The 21,748-nt window shown below is 46.1% G+C and overlaps 1 protein-coding gene across 2 annotated transcripts in view; it reads right to left on the reverse strand.

The window, feature by feature from the left end:
• LOC119973148 (metabotropic glutamate receptor 7-like) overlaps positions 1-21,748 on the reverse strand; it is a 967,737-nt gene that overhangs the window by 361,387 nt on the left and 584,602 nt on the right. For both annotated transcript variants that reach the window (XM_038810761.1, XM_038810760.1), the window contains exon 7: positions 3,048-3,248. In XM_038810761.1, coding sequence (XP_038666689.1) covers positions 3,048-3,248 — 201 coding nt within the window. The remainder of the gene's footprint in view (positions 1-3,047; positions 3,249-21,748) is intronic.

The following is a 21,748-nucleotide window of genomic DNA, read 5'->3' on the forward strand; positions in this document are numbered from 1 at the left end:
TGCATTGAGGCTTATAAGAATGGTTCCAGGGATGAGAAACTTCAGTTATAAGGATTGATTGGAGACATTCGGACTGGTCTCCTTAGAGAGAAGGAGAAGGCTAAGAGGAGATTTTATAGGGATGTTCAAAATCATGAGAGGGCTGGACAGAGTAGACAGGAAGAAACTGTTTCTGCTTGTAAAAGAATCAAGAAGGAGAGGACACAGATTTAAAGTTCATTTGCAAAAGATGCAAGTGTGGTGTGAGAAAAAATGTTTTCACACGAGTGGTTGCGGTCTGGAATGCACGGCCTGGAAGTGTGGTGGAGGCGGGTTCAGTCGAGGCATTCAAGGGGGTACGCGATGATTACTTGAATAGAAACAATGTGCAGGGGTACGGGAAAAAGGCAGGAGAATGGCTCAAAATCATAATGCTCGTTTGGAGAGTCATTGCAGACATGATGAGCTAAATGGTCCCCTTCTCCACCGTAACAATTCTATGATTCTGAGTCCCACTCTGGAATCAGGCTGAACTTCAATTCCAAAGGCATTTTGACTTTAGTTTAAATGCCAAAGTTGTGGTGTACGGGAAGTGTTGTGTTTTGATACGGTTCCATACATATGTCCATTACCCTTTCTTTGTAATGAATAATCGATGGTCCCTTTTCAGAGTGACCTCATCATCTGTGGTCACAGCAATGTTCTTGGTTACAGGTGGTTAGTTTGAGTCGTTGCTATGACAGCGATGTTGCTTTTATAATAGATCTCTTGATTCCATGCTGCTATCCTGATTTTCCTTTCACAATAGGGAAAAGGTTATCTGATGCCCTGTTGGCCTTCACTTCACAATAGCTAACACATAGATCTAAAAAAAAATTAGTCTGAAATCTGGAAAATGTCAGAGACATTATTATTGGGACCCAAGAGTAAAAAGAAAACTTAACAGCAAATGACAGAGATTAGCAAGGGGTTTAACCTTCAGGTTTATAGTTCATTTGCCTAGAAAGTTGCATTTTCTGAGTTTGGATTTCTTACCAGTCTTGTTTTCATAAATCCTTGCCAACCTTGGACTCTCCATTACACAAGGCACCACTCAGCAGATTTCCCTAACTGCTGCCAGAACTCTCATGGAAAAATGCCTTGCACGATGTGTCGCCTCATCACACAGCCCATCGTCTCCAACTTAATTAATCCCACACTAAAATACCAATGTCCAGGTTTCCACTGCATTTCCCATTCACTATTGCTCGACGAGTTGACACATCTCCCCCACAGTTAAAGATTAAATGGGATTCAATGCACACTTTGGTTACATTTATCCAAACATCAATGGTTGGTTATTAAGGTAAATGTTCCTGTCATGACACTGAACTAAAGCTCGTTTTAAGAAAAAGCAAATTTCATTTGGAAGTGCAGCTCAGATCTCAAATTCAGTCCCCGGCGTTTTGAGTTCTCTCCTTGCAAATTAAATGGAGCCAGTTCCCTGGAGGTAACCAAATCACTCACTGATTTGATCATTTAGGCAGAGACCACTGATTGCTCTGTCAAAAGAGTGCCAGAAGCACCTGAGATCGAAAAAAAATTCGCTGCAGAATACTTAGTTTACAGTTCAGATGGGTGAGGTTGGAGGAGCCCTCCTGAAAGGGAACAACCTTCCTGTTTGGAGGGGGGGGTCACAGTCAGGAATTTTTACATAGGCGACAAACTCTCAACCTTGGGCGAACTGAAGAAAGACCTGGAAGTACCAACAGGACAAGAACTCAGGCACCTCCAAATTAAACACTTTCTGCACAAGGAGACAGCAAGATAACCCAGAGCCCCAGAGATACACCACTAGAAGAACTAATAAACATGACCGTGAGGAATGGGGAGAACTGTGGGAACATATATGGATGGTTGCTGGATAGGGAAAGACTACCACTGGACGAAGTCATACGAAAATGGGAGGACAAACTGGGGACAGAAGTGTGTTGGGGATTCTGGAGCAAAGCACTGAGTAGGGCCAACTCCATCTCCTCCTCCGCTAGGCTAAGCCTCGTGTAGTTCAAAGTGGCACATCGAGCTTACCTAACCAGAACCCAAAAGAGCAGGTTCTTCCCAGAGGTAGAGGACAAATGCAAACGGTGCCAGTGAGGCCCAACCACTCCCACATGTTCTGGGCCTGCCCCAGACTTGTCATCTTCTGGACAGTCATCTTTGAGTCGATGTCGAAGGTTGTGGGGGTGAGGATGGAGCCATGCCTGAGAGTGTCAGTCTTTGGGGTATCGGACCAGCCAGAACTACATATGGGGAAGAGGGCTGACGCCCTGGCTTTTTGCTTCCTTAATCGCACGCCGGAGAATCCTGCTCGGCTGTCGATGAGCAGCACCACCCACAGCTTCAGACTGGCTGGCAGACCTATCAGAATTTCTCCACCTGGAGAAGATTAAATACACCATCCGAGGGTCAGAGGAAGGCTTCCTCAAAGCGAGGGGGCCCTTCATCAGTCTGTTCCAAGACCTGTTCGAGGTCAATAGTGACTGGGACGAGAAGGGGGGGGGAGAGGGAGAAAAAAACAAAGGAGGATGCACACAATGGAAAGAAGCAGAGGGGGAAGAAGAGGGATGGCAACCCAAGGGAATCACAGAACGAAGCATGGGGGAAAAAGGAGGAGTCCCACCCCTGACGACAACAACTAAAAACGACAACAGAAAGGAGTGGAATGCAGTATGTGACGCCCAGGGCAAAAGTCAGCGCTAAGAGGGAAATCTAAACTACTAACCGGGTGAAAGGGAGGAGAGGGGTTGGAAAGGGAGGGGAGGGATGGGGGGGGGGGGTTCCACATGTAAATAAGTAACGACTTTATATGTAAATACCAGGTATACCATAGATTGATCTGTTACTCTGTAAAAACTGGAAAATATCAATAAAAATGTTTTTTTTTTAAGTAGGAAAACAAATCTGACCACTTGATTTCTTTGACAGTTTTGACATGCTGATGTAATTGAACATTGAAAAATACATAAATAATGAACAATAAATTACCCATTCCCCCCATTTCTGCAACAAGGTAAAATCAGCCGGCTTACCATTAAAATGTATATTACGGATGTATCCCAGGAAGTCGTCTCCATTAATTGGGTCCATCGCAGCACAGATGCCAATGTATCCTGGGCACAAAACTTTGTGCATGTTGTGCAGGGCGTGGGCCATGGCATATACAGCATCAATCACAAACTGAACTTTACCCTCCTGTTGGTATTGGGAATGTGATCCAATCCTCTCCTCTCCTAGGGTTGGGTGGGGGTTAGGGAATGGAAATTCAAAAGGGCATATTAATTATTACAAAGTTATTACCCAAATGGTCATTAAAAATAATATCCTTAGCCCAGAAAACAATCTAAGTGATATCAATGGACATATATTTATTTGTCTGAGATTCCTCAGTCCACTTGTCTGGTAGAATTGTCAAGTCACTTATTGAAATGATTAAGACCTAAAAGACGAGACAGGGGATGTAACGCAAAGTTATTAAGCATTAATTCACTACCATTGAAACCAGAATCTGGGCTTCTATCAAGATTATATTCTATTCATGGATAAATGTTCACATAAGACTTACTTCAGGATGCAGTCCATGTCCATATGCAACAAAACCTGGACAACATTCAGGTTTGGGCTAATGGAAAGTAATATTTGTGCCACACAAATGTCAGGTAACACCATCTTGAATAAAAGAGAATCCAACTATCTACCCTTGGCATTCAATGGCATTGTTGGATCCCCCACTATCAACATTCTGGGGGTCACCATTATCCAGAAATTGAACCGGATTATCCATTAGGGCTGGTTTAGCACAGTGGGCTAAACAGCTGGCTTGTAATGCAGAATAAGGCCAGCAGCACGGGTTCAATTCCCGTACTGACCTCCCCGAACAGGCGCCGGAATGTGGTGACTAGGGACTTTTCACAGTAACTTCATTGAAGCCTACTTGTGACAACAAGCGATTATTATTATTGTTTAAATACTGTAGCTACAAGAACAGGGGCGGAGTTCTCCGACCCCCCGTAGGGTCGGGGAATCGCCCGGGGCTGGCGTAAATCCCGCTCCCACCGTGGTCGGAATTCTCCGCCACCCGGGAATCAGCGGGTGTTGGAATCGCGCCCCGCCGATCGGCGTGCTCCGCTACGCCGGGACCCCCCCGCCCTACCGGGTAGGGGAGAATTTCGCCCCAGGTCTGAGACTGGGAATTCTGTGGAGAGTGACTCACCTCCTAATTCCGCCGCTGTCAGGCCTCTCCCCCGCCGACGTGGTTTAAACCACCTCTGTGCCAGCGGGATTGGCAGCGGGATTGGGCCCCTGGGGTCCTGGGGTGGGGAGGGGCACGGGGCGATCGGACCCCAGGGGGTGCCCCCACGGTGGCCTGGCCCACGATCGGGGCCTACCGATCGGCGGGCATGCCAGTGTCGTGGGGGCACTCTTTTTCTTCCGCCGCCGCCACGACCTCCACCATGGCGGAGGCGGAAGAGACCACCTCCACCGCGCATGCGCCGGTGGTGATGTCAGCGGCCGCTGACGCTCCGGCGCATGCGTGGACTCACGCCGACCGGCGAAGGCCTTTCGGCCAGCTCCGACGCCGGCCGGCATAGTGCCAAAGGCCGTTGGCGCCAGTCGGCGGAACGGGAGCCACTCCGGCGCGGACCTAGCACTGGAGAGGCCTGACACTGGAGTGGTTGGAGCCACTCCACTATGCTGGGACCCCCCGCCCCACCGGGTAGGGGAGAATTTCGCCCCAGATCTGAGACTGGGAATTCTGTGGAGAGTGACTCACCTCCTAACTCCCCAGAGCCTTTCCACCATCTACAAGGTGCATGTCACGAGGATGATGGAATAATTTACACTGGACTTGGTGAGTGCAGATCTCACAACAGGACACTTGACACCATCCAAGACAAACCAGCCTGTTAGACTGGCATCCCAGCCACTATTTTCAACTCCCTGCTCCACTAACATACAATGGCAGCAGTGTGTACAATTTACCGGAGACATTGCAGCAACTCACCAAGGCTCTTTCAACAGCACCTTCCAAACCTGCGACCCCTACCACCTAGAAAGACAAGGGAAGCAGGTGCATGGGAACAGCATCACCAACAAGTTCCCTTCTAAACCACTTGCTATCCTGACTTGGAATTATATCATGGTTCCTTCACTGTCAATGGATCAAAATCCTGGAACCCCTTCCTCAACAGCAATGTGGTTGTACGCACAGCACATGGACAGCAGCAGTACAAGGCAAAGTCTCACCACCATCTTCCCAAGGGCAATTAGGGATGGGCAATAAATGCTGGTCTAGCCAAGTGATGACCACATCCCAGGAAAGAATAGAAAGGTCCAAATCTGTTGCATCACAAGGTGTCTATAATACATGTAATTGGTAGCAGACATTAATTTCTATCACTGTAATTCAAAGCAGGGGCATGGAGGAAATGTATCAATTTTAATGGGCCTGAAGGTACAATATCATACTGAAGTTCAGGGTCTTTAATTTACTGGAGGCAATATATAATGGAATAGTTTATTCTGGAAATACATTTTCTGCATTTCTTTCCTTGAAATGACAGATACGCAGTTTCATACTGAAGGCAGTATGATGAAGTTGGAAGAGTAATAAAGTTGAATGTGATATTGTGCCTCAGTTTAAGGATTCAGCGCATTTTTTTGGTAGAGCATTGGAAACGACAGATATAACATTTAAAGCACTTCCAAAGAGAATGAAGTCATTCAGTACCAGTCAACTGGTAACCAGCAGAGTTGGCGGCACAATTTGTTAATGTCCTGTCCTTTTGTCTCAGACATCAGGTCGAATCAAAGAGGCTCAGTTGTCAAATAGAAGCAAATCCAAGCCAATAAAACCTCCATTAAACAATGCCTCCTTATTCGAAATCTAAATTTGGGATTCCTTCATTAATTTTCAATGAGAAAGAAAGATTGGACAGGCAGTTAGATAGCATCTAAGAAATGGTAAAGGTGGATTACTTTTCAATTGCAATCACTATTTTCAGTGGACACGTGCCCAATTCTCCCCAGTGACTGTACCCAAACCTTTCTTTCCACTCTTATCTTTATGACACTTATTGTCCTGTCTGTGCATTTACAGCATTCTCTGCAGAGATTAATGGAATCATTTCAACCTATTTCCTGAGGAAAATCTATGCCAATGATTAGTTAACTTGAATGGCTCTTTTTCACAAAGATTCATGCCAGTTGATTTCCACTTTTGCATATTCCAGCCCTCAATTTTTTGCCCGTTCATTTTAATGAGCAAAGAGTGTATAAACAGAATCAAGGGATGATGAGATTATATGTTGTAGAGAGACAAGTTACGGGGATAGTGACAGACCAGAAGCACTTTGGTGCGTAGGCACAAACTTTGGTGTGCTGTGTCGGACTTTTCCTGTTCCTCAAAATTCTCATGAACTTAACTTCTGTGCGTTTAAATTTGTACATCTGACCAGTGCAAAAAATTCAAACGTCTGAAAATTTTAATTAACGAGGGATATTTTAGGTTTGCATGCAATGAGGCTGTATCTCTTATCATAATTCTTTCTACTATATTATTATGGGCCCAAAGTTTGCTTTGAAAATAATGCACAGTAAATCTTTAAAATGCACTGCTCCTCTGAAAAGTGCACAGAAACAGCATCCCACCATCTGCTTCCCCATTTGAATGGATTAAATGGTGAGAAGTACAACACAAAATGTTGGACCTTGTTGATTCTTGTTAATGGCATGAATGTCAATTACTGGAAAACCGCCTCTCTGGCATTGAAACTGAAAATTTACATTAATAAGTATGGAGTCTCATTCCTTCAGCTTCTAATTTCTATTAGAGATGTTATTAGAGATTAGAAAAGTTTTTTTTTAATTTTTCTTTGTCACTTTCATCTCACTCTTTATCCAGTCTTTCTCACCTTATCTAAATTTCTGCACATGATTTGACATTAAGTTCACTGTTTGAACTTAGTCCTCTGACAGCAGGCACCCCAGCACACGGTTCAAAAATTCTCACCTTTACGTCAAAATGTGAAGACGTGCTCTCCCTGGCAGATTATTCACTGGCCAAAGCAGATGGTTACAAGGGTTAGAGGTTTTCCTGGATGTTATCAGGAAATTGGAGGAAGAAACCACTCTGTTTTCACCAAAAGAGAAATAGTGGGGCGAATTCTTCCCTCCCCAGCCTTGTGTATCTCGGCATCCCATTGTTGCCACCCATGCTACAGGGAAACCCACAGGCACGTGTGAGCTGCAGGCAGAATGGAGTATCCCACTGGTGGAGAATTCACCCCAGTGAGAGAGAATTGTATTTGTTACTGTTCTCAGAGCTCTAAAGTGACATCATGGTATGCACCGGATGCCACATTTGTTTAGGTCAATGGTTCTCAACCGGGGTCCACATGGACCCTGGGGGTCCATGTAACATTACTGGGGGTCCACACAAAGAAAATACCGAATTGGGGGTCCACGGTGATATTTTAATGGTCCATAGAGCAATTCTACTTCAGAACAATTGTTATTACTGAGAATCAAGTAGAAGAAAAATATGTTTGTTTTCATGATGAATATTCACCTTTCTCTCTCTCTCTCTCTCTCTCTCTTTAACACAGTAATCACTAGAAACTGTGTATATTTGATATGAATTGGTTATTTTTAGAGTAATTTAATTCAATTTAGTCAGTAAAAAGTTTTTTTAATTACTTTTCATATTAGAATAAGTTTGGCAACGTACGAAAATACCGCTAATCCGTTTACAACCCTCACGGTAAGGTAGTTGGACTTTAGGATTAGTTTACCACGCATATAAGAAGCTATTTTTCTGTGGAATGGCTATGGGGGTCCACAAAAAAAAATTAAGAGGAAAAGGGGTCCATGGGTTAAAAAAGGTTGAGAACTTCTGGTTTAGTTGCTTGTCCACATAGTGAACCCTCAGTAGAAGTACATAGAGCAGGCAGATTATAACATCAATCAATATGTCACGTAAAGGTACCATTGGAGTTACATGATCCCGTTAATTGTTTCAAGTTTCAAAAATTCACAAGCGTTATTGTGGTAGGTAATGAATTCAAGGCTTCTGCTTCAACCAGTTGCTCCCAGGTATGTGTACAATAGTCAGCAATTCCCGTCCAATACAGCATGACTGGGAGAATAAACAGAGATCCAACAGAGATTAAGCTACTGTGAGAGGGATGAGGAGACAGGGAAGAAGTGCTCCCAGCACAAGGGGCAGAATTCTCCCCCCACGCCGGGTGGGAGAATCACTGGGGCACCGCGCGAGTCCCGCCACGCCGGCCTGGCAGCTGCACGTGATTCTCCCACCCCCACCAAACCAGCGTGGCGAGAATCACAGCTGGCCGCTCGAAGAATTGCCGCTCGCCATTTGCAAAAGGCGAGCAGCGATTCTCCGGCCGTCCGCACCTGGTCGCTGCCGGCGGGAACTGCGCGGGAATGCTGGGGGGGGGCGGCCTGTCCGGGGGGGGGGCGGGGGGGGGTTCTGTATTGGAAGGGGCCTCCGATGGGGGTTGGCCCGCGATCGGGGCGCACCGATTGGCGGGCCGACCTCTCTAAGGAAGGACCTCCTTTCCTCTGCCGCCCCGCAAGAGCCATCCGCCATCTTCTTGTGGCGGGGCCTCGGGGAGGATGGCAACTGTGCATGCGTGGGTTGGCGCTGGCCAACCCCCGCATGTGCGGGTGACTTCATTTACACGACGCCGGCTGCGTCATTTACATGGCGCCGCTTTTTATGTGGCACCAAGGCCCAGCGCGCGTACAATACGCGACGTCGCTCCTGGCCCCCGGGGGCGGGAGAATAGGGGGCTGGGAGCGGGCTCCGACGCCGGAGTGAAACACTCCGGTTTTCACTCCAGCATCGGGACTTTGTCTCCATTTCGGAGAATCGCGCCCTATATTTCACAGGACAAGGGCGTCATTGGCTATTGCAGCACTTGTTGCTCATCCATAGTTGCCCTCGAGAAGTTGGTGGTGAGCTGCCGACTTGAACTGCTACAGTTGATGTGGTGTAGGTACACCCACAGCGCTGTCAAAGATGAGTTCCAGGATGCTGACCCAGTGAAAGTGAAGGAACGATGATATAATTCCAAGTCAGGATAAGTATCTTGGATGGGAACTTGAAGGTGGTGGTGTTCCCATGCATCTACTGCCCTTATGCATCTATGTGGTAGAGGTAGTCACCTTGGAAGTTGTTGAAGGAGTTTTGCTGAGTTGCAGCACGGCATCTTGTGGATGGTACACACTGTGTGCTGGTGGTGGAGGGAGTGAATGTTTGAGGTAGTGGATAGTGGATAGGGTTCCAATGGAGCTGCGCTCATCCAGGCAAGTTGGGAGAATTCCATCAGACTTCTGACTTGTGCCTTGTAGATGGTGGACAGGCTTTGGCGAGTCAAGAAGAGAGTTATTCTCTGTAGAATTCCCAACCTCTTGCTCTTGTCGGCACAACATTTAAATAGCTGATAATGTATCTGAGAATGCATCCCTGCTTGTCAAGTGTCACGTGATGTGTAGTGATTTCAGCAGAGTGTTTTGCGTGGGCTTTGCCATTCTCCACCTCAGATTGTATGAGCAACACCTCTTAAAAAAAACTCCCACCATGCGTGAAAGAATTCAGAGTGTGGGCACTTCCATACCTTTCCTCTTAGTGGCCAATAAGTAATATAACACTGATCCTATTCAGTTTCTGGTCAATGGTAATCCCCAGGATGTTAATAATGGGAGATTCAGTGATGGCAGTGCCATTAAATGTCAAGGGGAGATATTGTTGGAGATGGTCATTGCCTGGTACTTGAATTGCGTGAATGTTACTTGCCATTTATCAGCGCAAGCCTGAATGCCAGGTCTATTACCTGAAATCAGAGAGGCATGGGCAGTATTCTCCCCCCCCCCCCCCCATGGTGGGTGGGAGAATCATTGGGGCGCCGCGCGAGTCGCGCCACGCCACCCCGTCAACCGCACGCGATTCTCCCCCCCCCCCCCCGAAACTAGCGCCACGGGAATCGCACCGGGCCACTCGGAGAATCGCCACAAATGGCGAGCGGCGATTCTCCGGCCTGGATAGGCCGACGAAAAAAATGACAGTACCGCCGGCGTCGTTCACCCCTGGTCGCTGCCGGCCGGAACTGTGCAGGAACGCTGAGGGGGGGGGGGGGGGTGGCTGCTTTACCTAGGTAGGGCCTCCAATGGGGTCTGGCCCAATTCGGGGCCCACCAATTGGTGGGCCGGCCTCTCCCCGCCAGGCCTACCTCCTTCCGCGGCCGGCCCCAGAAACCTGGCGCCATGTTGGGTCGGTCAAGAGCAAGGATGACATTGTCAGTAGCTGTAACGATAAGCATGGAGATAAGCTTTTATGTATCTCGCGCCATCCAGGTATTTGTAACACCTCATAATTTGTCATCTATTGTTACATTGGGGAGGTCACTACTAAGTCTCTCTGCTCAATGAGAGTCAATTTATTTTTCTTTATTCGTTCATGGGATGTATGAGTCGCTGACTGGGTCAGCATTTGTTGCCCATCCCTGAGGGCATTTAAGAGTCAACCACATTGCTGTGGGTCTGGAGTCGCATGTAGGCCAGACCAAGTAAGGGCAGCAGATTTTTTATCCCCTAAAAGTCATTTGTGAACCAGATGAGTTTTTACGACAATCGACAATGGTTTCGTGGTCAGTTTTTAAACTTTCAATTCCAGATTTTTATTGAATTTAATTGAATTCAAATTCCACTAACTGCCATGATGGGATTTGAACCCGGGTCCCCAGAACATTATCCTGGGTTTCTGGATTACTAGACCAGTGACAATATCACTGCCTCCCCATAGTCCATCCCAATCTGTCGTGCCAGAGTGGCCTGAAAGTGTATCATCAAGTTACAGTGTCCACCATGATCTTCTTCCACTGCTGGTCAGTTAGCACCTCTTAGGTACTGGAAGGAATATGCCGGAAAAGTAACGTTGTGCAACGGGCAAAGGGCAAAATATGCTGACACAATCTGCAGCTTGCAAATCAGAAGAGTGAATGGGATAAGGGGGGAGTGGGATATGAGGAGGAGGATTAGATGCGAGGTTATCATCTTCGATGGTTTCAGCCCCATGGTTGGCCTTAGCAACAGCCATGCCACCCAGAAGGAAGAAACAGTAAAACGGGCAAATCAAAACACTGCTCTGGACATTTTGTTCCTTCTGGGTAATAATGCCAAGCACCATCTCTTTCATTAGGGTGAAGACATGCAGTCACTCATTATCCTCCTCTGGTGCGCTCCAGCTGCCATCGATTGTGGACCACCTTGCCCTACAAGAGAAGGGGGAGTATGCCAGTGAGTGTCGATTAATCTGTTGGTTAATGTGATTTCCTTGGTTGAGGAGTTTGCTGTGTGTGTAGCCTGTGAAATGTGGGTTTGAGTGTTGCAGCATCTGTGAAGGTGAGATGAAGTATACGTATGTTAGGCCGGAATGATAGTGATTGGTGTTTGGTGAGTAGTGGGGTGTGTTGATTTGAGAAAAATGTCAGGTTACTGGCGCAATTTGCCGATGGCATCTGATATCTCAACATGTGTTCACTAATTTTGACCAATCACGTGAGATCATTGAACTTCTTCTGGCACAGCAACCAGATCCTCAGGCTTGACCCCTGACATTAATCTCCACAGTTATCCACTCATATTCCCTTCTCACTGTCCATCTGGAGGATCTCCACTCCCAGATTTGGTATTCCCCTCTCTTTCTCATGTCAGATTCTCTTCAAGCATGACTCCCAGTGCCTGCTTCTGTCGCAATGCGCCTCCCTTTAAGAGGTGCAAACTAGCATTAAGCAATACAGGCTAACTTTAAGTGGTGTTAGCCACTCATGATATTGTCCCCCTGTTATTTCATGGGATAGGAGCATCGCTCACATGGCCAGCATTTGTTACCCATCCTGATTTGCCCTTGAAGTTAGTGGCTTGCTCGGTCATTTCAAGGGGCAATTAAGAATCAACCACATTGTTGTGGGCCTGCAATCACATGCAGGTTAGACCAGGTAAGGATGGCAGATTTCCTTCCCTAAAGGGCATGAATGAAGGAGCTGAGTTTTAACAACAATGGATGATAGTTAAGCAGGCAGTACCAAGACGGCCACATTTCAATCAATAGGAGCAAGTTAACGATACCTTGCAATCCTATGTCCTTTTTCAGGCAATGCTATACAATTTATGCCCCAATATATTTCAGGTGAATAGATTAATTAGTCTCTTTAATATTATGAATATTTGTGGGAAGGGATTAGTTAGTTCAGTAATTATTGATTTGAGAGGCTGTATTAGAATGATAAACCTTGAAACAATAACTGGAGCTTTAATAAGAAAAAAACAACCAATATAGTAATGCACACTTGGCTGAACAAAGCTTTAAAATATTTTTTATTAAGAAAAAAATATGTATTAAATTTGTCTTGCTTCATCAGGATTAAATCACTCTAATGTCTCTTGTGTCCTTCAGACCTACAATTGAACCAACTATGCCCACAAATTGCATTAATTGTCATATGCCATGGCAATGCAAGATCAGAGACATCTTGTTCCTGCCCTGCGCTGTCTTAAAGCATCAATCTAGCACTGAATGCAGGCCACCTTCACAAAGAGACTTGTGTCAGATATAACAGTCGAATATTTCCGTGGTGTGGCAATCGCCATTGGATTGCCATTCTGTTCCTTTTTACTCAACTTAGTCTGGAGCTGCCCATTCCTCGTCCAGGTTTCCGACCCCGCCCTGCCACAAAATGTGCAGTGGTGCAGGGTGAATAGGGGTAAATAGGTTAGTCAGCTAGTCAAGGTGGAGTTGGGATAGTCAGGTGGCCACGCGGGTGATTGGGGGCTCAGGGGGCTGGTAGGGTAGTCAAGAGGGTAATTGTGAGATAGGTGGAATCTGGGGATGGGGTTTAGTTGGGTGGTCAGCGGGGTGGGGTCATGTCGGCTGGAGGGGGAGGCATGGGGCTGGATTCTCCGCCCTGCTGTGCCGCTTGTCTGCCCCGACTCGCCGGCGGGATTCTCCATTACGTCGCCGGTCAATGGGGTTTCCCATTGTGGGGCAGCCCACGCCGTTGGAAAACCCCCAGGCACCGGCAAAATGGAGAATTCCACTTGCGGAGAATTCCGCCCATTGTTTGTCCAGGGTGTTCACTTGGAGATGATAGGGTGGGGCGTTCAGTTGTATAGTTACCCAGGAAATGTTAGAAGGATTAAAATCACTTCCTAACTTCTGCTTAGAGGGTCAGAGCCACCTGAAGTCACAGATTTAAATCAGTTGAAACTTCCCAGGCAATTCCTGTGCACAGTGCGTGGGAACCTCCAAGTGGACTCCCAGCGCATCTTCCAAACACAACCCTCCTGGAATCGAATATCTGGATGTCTATGTGGTTTAATGCCTTATCTGCAGTAAAGCTTGTTGTATGCAGGTCAGCAATGTCGGCATCCAGTACATTGCAGATTTCCATAGAATCCTTGAAGTGCAGAAAGAGGCCACTCTGTCTATCAAGTCTGCACCGACACCTCGAAAGGCCACCCCACTGAAGCCACCCCCCCCCCCCCCCCCTCCGCTTCTGCCCATAACCCCACCTTAAGAGGCAATTTGTCATCGGCAATCTACCTAACCTGCACATCTTTGGACTGTGGGAGGAACTGGACTATCCAGAGGAAACACACACAGACACAGGGAGAATGTGCAAACGTCATACAGGCAATTACCCAAGGTCGGAATCGAACCTGGTTCCCTGGCGCTGGGAGGCAGCAGTGCTAACCACTGTGCAGCTGTGCCGCCGCAAGGCTTTACTCTCAGTTATTCCTTCAGACTTAGGGATGTTTATCTGAATGTCTGAGTTACTCAAATCTTTGACAGAGGAACAGAGGACGACGGAAAAACTCAGCAGGTCTGCCAGCATCTATGAGGAGAGAAACAGAGTTAACGTTTCGAGTCCTTTGACTCTTTTTCAGAACTGAAGAGAGGGAGAATGAGTTAGAGATGTAGAAACTACAATAAAAAGTAGCAACTTTAAGAACAAAAGACAGAATGACTGGCGTGGGGGGGAGGAGGTTGAGACATTACATGTGTGGGCATTAAAATGGTGGGGGGGGGGGGAGGGTTGAGAGGAAACATCACAATCTAAAGTTGTTGAACTCAATGTTGAGTCCTGGGGACTGTAACGTGCCTAATCAGAAGATGTGATGCTGCTCCTTGGTTTGCGTCGGGCTTTGATGGAGCATTGCAGCAGGCCAAGGACGGACATGTGGGCAAGAGAGCAAAGCCCCGAGTTAAATTGATAAGTGACAGGAACGTTGGAGTCACGCTTGCGGACTGAGCGTAGATGGTGCAGAAAGCGGTCACCTAGCCTGCGATTAGTCTCGCCAATGTAGAGGAGACCGTATTGGAAGCAATGAATACATGTCGACACTGGGTTGGATTCTCCGGCATCCCAGCCGCTTGTTTCTCGACAGTGGTGCGTGGGATTCCCTCCTCCCATTGAATTCCCATTGAAGCCACCCCACGCTGCCGCGAAACCCGTGCGAAGGGGTGCGCTGCTGGTGGGGACTGAGAATCCCGCCGGCATGAACAGCCGGAGAATTCCGGCCAATAACCTTCAGTTGGGTGCTGCCACCCTGTCCAGCCTCTTGTCCATGACATTGGTCAGAACATTGTACAAACCTAGTGCTTCAATAATTTGATTTCATGTCAGCCACACTGATCTCGGTCCCTCGGTTTTGACAGTGTTGTGAAGATTGGAATCATTCATTAGCTTCTCAGCATCAACTTCAGTCGGTCTGCTTGCACTGTGTTAGTGGCTCATTAGCATTGCAGTTAGCGTCATGCCTGTTCTGGTGCTTTGTATTCTATTGCTGTTTGAATAAATGACTTTTGGTACAATTATGCTTTGGAATCCAGATGGTTCAGGTTGTACTGTGCAGGGAACACAGCGATAGGTACTCAAAGCTTAATGTATGAAAATTAAAATGTCACTATGTGTCCCGATAACCCCAGCAAAGACCAGACTTCTAAACCTGCAAGGCAAATAGGAATATGTACATTGGACACATTCCAGAGTCACTGGCTCATTTCCCTTTTTCAGTTTCTGTCACCCTCTCAAGATTTTCTTCAAGAATGCCACAATATCTTCGGGTGACATCAACACTTTGATTTTTCTCCCCCACCAGTTTTTGCTATGACTATTGGAGGATTAAAACGTTTGCTTAGTTTTCTTTACATTATGGGAGTGCTTTCCAGGTTACGATGCCTTCAGGTTGTATTGGGAAGTCCTGAAGTCAAAGTCCAATAGATCTAGATATTTATTTATTTAACAATCTCCGCTTGTTATTTTTAATCTGAGAGACCACAGCAACTTTAAAGCTCCATCGATGGAGGGCATCGAGCAATAATGGGCACGCATCAACGATTTGTTGCCCCAAATTCACTTGGCAGAACCCGGACTTACTGTTCACCCTCCGCAAGGTAATTTGCAGCACTTGAGTTGGAATACTTTTCTGCTCTCACCCAAGGGAGTTGGGTAGCAAGGTAGCATGGTGGTTATCACAGTTGCTTCACAGCTCCAGGGTCCCAGGTTCGATTCCTGCCTGGGTCACTATCGTGCGGAGTCTGCTCGTTCTCCCCGTGTCTGCGTGGGTTTCCTCCGGGTGCTCCGGTTTCCTCCCACAGTCCAAAGTTGAGCGGGTTAGGTGGGTTGGCTATGATAAATTGCCCTTAGTGCCCGTAAAAGGTTAAGTAGGGGTTACTGGGTTTTGGGGATAGTTTAGATACGTGGGTTTGAGTAGGGTGCTCTTTGTAAGGGCCGGTGCAGACTTGATAGGCCAAAGGGTCTCCTTCTGCAATGTAAATTCTATGATTCTATAATTTAACCCATCCCTCAAAACATCGATGGGACTCGTCACTTGCAACGACAACATGAGAGGGCGAGAATTTCTACACACCCCACGTTGTGTTTTCCAGTGGCAGAGACGGCATAACATTGGTAGCATAATAATGGCACCATTGTCTACGACATTTTGCATAGCTCACCCGCCATGCCGCCGGGCAACCGGCCTGGGGGGGGGGGGGGGGGGGGAGGGGTCACCTTTAACCAGGCCACAGTTCCCAATGGCGAGAGGGACAGGAAAATCCTGCCTCCGAGGTTCCCAAGTGCAGGAATAAATCCCAAAGTGCTGAGCAATGGGAAAAGTTAAAAGAAGCTCAAGTATTGGAAAAATGAATATCTCCAACCAATCACAGGCTTATTACAAGGTTAGACTCTATCATCAATGAACACGTCAAATCTTGTTAAGATTTATTCAGACAAGACAGGTTGTAGGTCAATTCCTACAAGTTCAGTACAATCAATTTTATTTCTGTGATATTGTACACTGTCGAGTATAGCTCACAAATTGCAGTAAACATTTCACTGAGATTTGAAGTCATAAACAATTATATGTCATAAATTAATTGCATCTAGTAAATTAGCTTTTTTAAAAATCATAAATAGGGCAATTCTGCATGAGCGACTTAGTACATCAATATTAAGACATTAATTCCTTGAAGTAATTAATTCTTATTCTAAGTATTTTAAATGTAATTTTTCGGAGTTAGAATTAGTTAACCAATTGTAAAAGGATATTTTCTCGCTCTAAGGAATGTCTGTTAACTTTTGGTTTAATGAATTAACTTAATTCAACTCGATTACTTATTCGGCTAATTGGTTTACAGACTATTCAACTTTTTGTAATTTAAAAAATTTAATTTTGATGTACCATCAATTGGACTCAAGACACGATTAGGATCCGAACTGTGGCTTTAATCAGCTAGTTGTTAGCCCGGTGGTCGACTACTGAGTAAGGCCAACCGCCGGGAACTCTGGGTACTTATACCCCACCTCGGAGGCGGGGTCTACTTGCCTCTCGACCAATTGATGAGCAGTCACATGACTAGTCCTAGCCAATCGGACGAGAGGCACATGACCAGCCAGAGCCAATGGGAAACCCATGCTCTGCACCAATGGCAGTGCTCACATTCATGCCACCAGAAATTTTAAATAATGCAAGGTTTATAGATTGAGGGGTGACACTGCAGAAACTGTAGGGTGTATTAATATTCAGGGGATAGATGGAGTGCCCTGTGGGGCATACAATTGACAATAATGTAATGAGAATTAACATCCCTTTTGAAGTTTGAAGTGAATTAAAATTTTAAAGATGAGGAAAGGCTGTTTGGCTTATTGAAGCTCATCTTTTTCATGATGTTGATGGAAGATATGAAATATATCAGGCTGTATTCAGCATAATTACAAATGGTCTGACCTGTCTATGTTTTTGTAATATTCATTTTCAGGATTTAGGCAAAGCCAGCATTTATTGTCTATCATCCGATCCCTACAGTGCACAAGGAGGCCATTTGGCCCATCAAGGCTGCACCAACCCTTGGAAAGAGCATCCTACCTAGGCTCACCTCCCCCCCCCCCACCCCCACCCCATTCCTGTTACCCAGTAAACCCTCACCTCACCTTTTTGACATTAAGAGGCAATGTAGCATGGCCAATCCACCTAATCTGCACATCTTTGGACTGTGGGAAGAAACCAGACCATCTGAAGCAAACCCAAACAAACTCAGGGAGAATCTGCAAACTCCACACAGTCACCTGACACCGGAATTGAACCTGGGTCCCTGGCGCTGCGAGGCATCAATGGTAACCACTGTGCCAACCTATCCTTGGTGGCCCTCGAGACAATGGTGCAGGGAGAGCTTTCTTTGTGTACCACTACAATCCACATGGCAAAGGTGCTCATTCAAGACTGTCAAGTCAGGGGTTGCAAGATGTATGATGTTCCCATGTGGTTGCTGAACCTTCTAAGTCAGGGGTGGGCAAACTACGGCCCGCGGGCCGCATGCGGCCCGCCAAAGGTATTTCTGCGGCCCACCAAGTCATTAAAAAAAAAAAAAAAAAAATTTTTTTTTTAAAAATTTATTTTAAAAAAAATTTTTTTTTTTTTTTTTTTAATTTTTTTTTTAAAGGTTAATGGGTGGGGGGGCTGTTGGGTTACTTACTGGTATAGGGTGGATACGTTGACTTGAGTAGGGTGATCATTGCTTGGCACAACGTCGAGGGCCGAAGGGCCTGTTCTGTGCTGTACTGTTCTATGTTCTATATGAGGCGCCCACAATCATAACCGGGTGAAGTAATTATTTTACTTAATATACTATGCGGCCCTTTGTGAATTGTGAATTTCTGAATGCGGCCCTTGCACGGAAAAGTTTGCCCACCCCTGTTCTAAGTGGTAGAAGTCATGCGTTTTGGAAGCTCTGTCGAAGAAGCCTTGGTGAGTGTTTCCATGACTCCTGTAGCAAGGGATGTCAACACAGAACACCAATGGTGGAGAAAGTGGATGATTGAGCCAGCGAGTGAAACATTGACCGACCAGATTGTTTTGTCACAGAATTGTTGAATTATTGAAATTTACAGTACCGAAGGAGAGCATTCATCCCATCATGCCGAGGCCAGCCAAAAAGGACTATCTAGCTTATTCAGCTCTTCATCTGTAACCTTGTGCTTCAAGTGCATGCGCAAGCACTTTTAAAATGTGAGGACGGTTTCTGCCTTGCTCTTTGAGACAGTGATTCCAGACCCGCAACATCCTTTGGGTGAAAACATTGCTCAACTGTCCTCCAATCCTTCGACCAAAGAATTCAAATCTCTTCCTTTGATTATTGGCCTCTGTTGACGGGAATAAATTCTTCTCACCCACTTTATCAGGGCCCTCATTATTTCATACATCTCAATTAAATCACACCTCAGGATCTTATATTGTGAAGAAACAACCCCAGCCTATCCAATCTTTGCTCATCATTAAAGTTCTCTATCTGAGCAGCAAGCTGATACATCTCTGATAGATCTTTCTAATTTGTCCTGTATGGTGTTGAGTTTCTTGAATGTTGTTGAAGCTACACCTGTCCAGACTACTGGAAAATCTTCCATAAAAACCCTGGTTTGTGCTTTGGAGGTGGTGGAGACATTTTGAGATAATATGTACAATAAGTCCAAAGATGTGCAGGTTAGGTGGACTGGCCATTCTAAATTGCCCCTCAGTGTCCAAAGGTTAGGTGGGGTTACAAGATTGCAGGGGAGGGTAGCCTAGGTAGGGTGCTCTCTCAGGGGGTTGGTGCAGACTTGATGGGCCGAATGGCCTCCTTCTGCACTGTAGGGATTCTAAGTCGGTGATGTTAGATATCATAGAATTTGCAGTGCAGATGGAGGCCATTCGGCCCATCGAGTCTGCACCAGCTCTTGGAAAGAGCACCCTACCCAAGGTCAACACCTCCACCTTACCCCCATAACCCAGTAACCCCACCCAACACTAAGGTCAGTTTTGGACACTAAGGCCAATTTATCATGGCCAATCCACCTAACCTGCACATCTTTGGACTGTGGGGGGAAACCGGAGCACCCGGAGGAAACCCACGCACACACAGGGAGGATGTGCAGACTCCACACAGACAGTGACCCAAGCTGGAATCGAACCTGGGACCCTGGAGCTGTGAAGCAATTGTGCTATCCACAAGGCTACCATGCCAAGGCCGAATATAAACATGGGTCACTTCTAATTATTTTCTACTTTTTAATTCAGTACTTTCTTTGCAATATTTCCATCTGGTGTATGCATAAATGTAAGACTGAAGGTACCTTGAATAGAAATGAAAATGTTGTGTTCCATTTAGGACGGTGAGTGAGAGTGTCCTGGATGGAGCTGCAAGTTATTACAAGACCAAAATACATGCAAGATGTTCATCTATCATCAATCATGACATCAAAGCTCAAATTTCTTCTGAATGTTAACTGAATTGCTATTGGTTTGAAAGACACTCTCATGCATGCTACTCTTTGACATTGAAAAGAATTACAAGAAAAATCACATGTGCTTGATGTAGCACCAATTGACACAGATTAAAAATGTATGTGATATGCACCTTGGCCCTCAGTTATATGAACTCTGGAGTCACAAGCCAAAGAGGCATGAAGATTCTTGTACCAGCTAGTCAATGTGTGCCATGTGCATACATATTACAATATACAATGTGAGAATTCCCCACGGGTGTTGCGGACAATGAGTCGTGTAAATAAGACAGGAAGATTATATAATAGAAAATATCATAGGGAGAATTTACTGAGCCATTTCATCAGACTCCCACCGTTAATTCCAACCCGCCACCCCCACATTTACTTCTATCATTAGTAATGCTATAAAATCTTGCCATTACGCCTACCATTTGTTCTTGCCATAAATTCTCATTGTAACACCAGAGGGAGTCCAGGAGGATAGCTTAGAAAAATGTTAGCGTTCAGATGGCAAAAATTCTGATAATGCCAACCATTATCCAAATGTGCCCACAGAAAAGTGTCATACCTCTGACTCCACATACTCTCAGGAAATGTTTGGAACATGTGTATTAGTTTCACTCTCACTTATTTTATATTAAAGAAATAGGTGTGTCAGTACTCAGAAAATGAGATCATTCAAAATCACTCGGGCTAGAGATCTGACTCTTCATTTATTTATTGACGGTTAATTTGAGAAACCACAAGATATCGTGGCCATATTATTCCTATTCAGGTGCGTTTTCAATGCTTTTATTCTTCTTTCTTTCATGGGATGTGGGTGTCGCTGGGGAGGCCAGCATTTGTCGCCCATCCCGAATGGCCCTTGAGCTGCCAGTTCAGAGAGCAGTTAAGGAGCCAACCTCACTGCTATGGGTCGGGAGTCAGATGTCCCCAGACCAGGTAAGGATGGCTAATCTTCGGAGCGGATTAATGAACCAGATGGACTTTTACCAAAAATTTAAGATGGTTGTCATGGCTGCCATTATTGGGGCGAGCTTTATAATTCCAAATTTATTCATTGAGTTTAAATTCCACCAGCTGCCTTGATGGGATTTGAACCCATGGCCCCAGAGGATTAATCTGTGTTTCTTAATTGCCAGTCCACTGACACTACCACTGTACCACCATCAACAAATCATATAACGCCTACAGTGCAGAAGGAGGCCATCGCGTCTGCACCCTCAGAATGAGCACTCTACCCATGTCCAGTCCCGTGTACACCCTACCCTATCCTCCATAATTTATATATTACAAATGTCCTGTCTATTTTTTAACCTTTTTTGAATATTTGATATTTGATGTCGGAAGCATTGCTAAGTATTAATATTACTGGCTGACCTCCCATGGCATTGCTCATGGACAGTCAAAAGATGTAGGGGGCAATTTAATGGAAACGTTTCTAAGTGTGGTAGTGAGCGGGAACTGCCGCAAGCCCCTCAATGCTCGCCCCGGTGAGGCTGTCACTGGTATGAATGTTAATTGAGCCACTTAACAGTCTTCACACAGCAAATGATGGTCCCGACGGCTGATTCACTGGGACCGGCCCCACCAGTCCCCCGCTAACAAGGGGGAGCTGCATGTAAACCGATCCCGCTGAGCAAACCCCATATAGCATGCAGCCATGCCAACGAGATGGCCAGCCCCAAGATTCGGGGATGCAGAATGTTGGATGCCGTCAAGTCCAGATGGGATGCCCTTTTGTCCCGAGGAGATCGGAAGGTCAGCCACAGGGCAGCCAGTGTTGCCTGGGAGGATGTGACAGTTTGGAGAGCGTCACCAGGAGGACCGGAACCCAGTGCTGCAAGAAGATCAACGACCTCCACCGGGGCACACAGATGGGTTGGCAG

This window comes from Scyliorhinus canicula, chromosome 11 (assembly GCF_902713615.1).
Source record: "Scyliorhinus canicula chromosome 11, sScyCan1.1, whole genome shotgun sequence".
NCBI classification, from domain to species: Eukaryota; Metazoa; Chordata; class Chondrichthyes; order Carcharhiniformes; family Scyliorhinidae; genus Scyliorhinus; species Scyliorhinus canicula.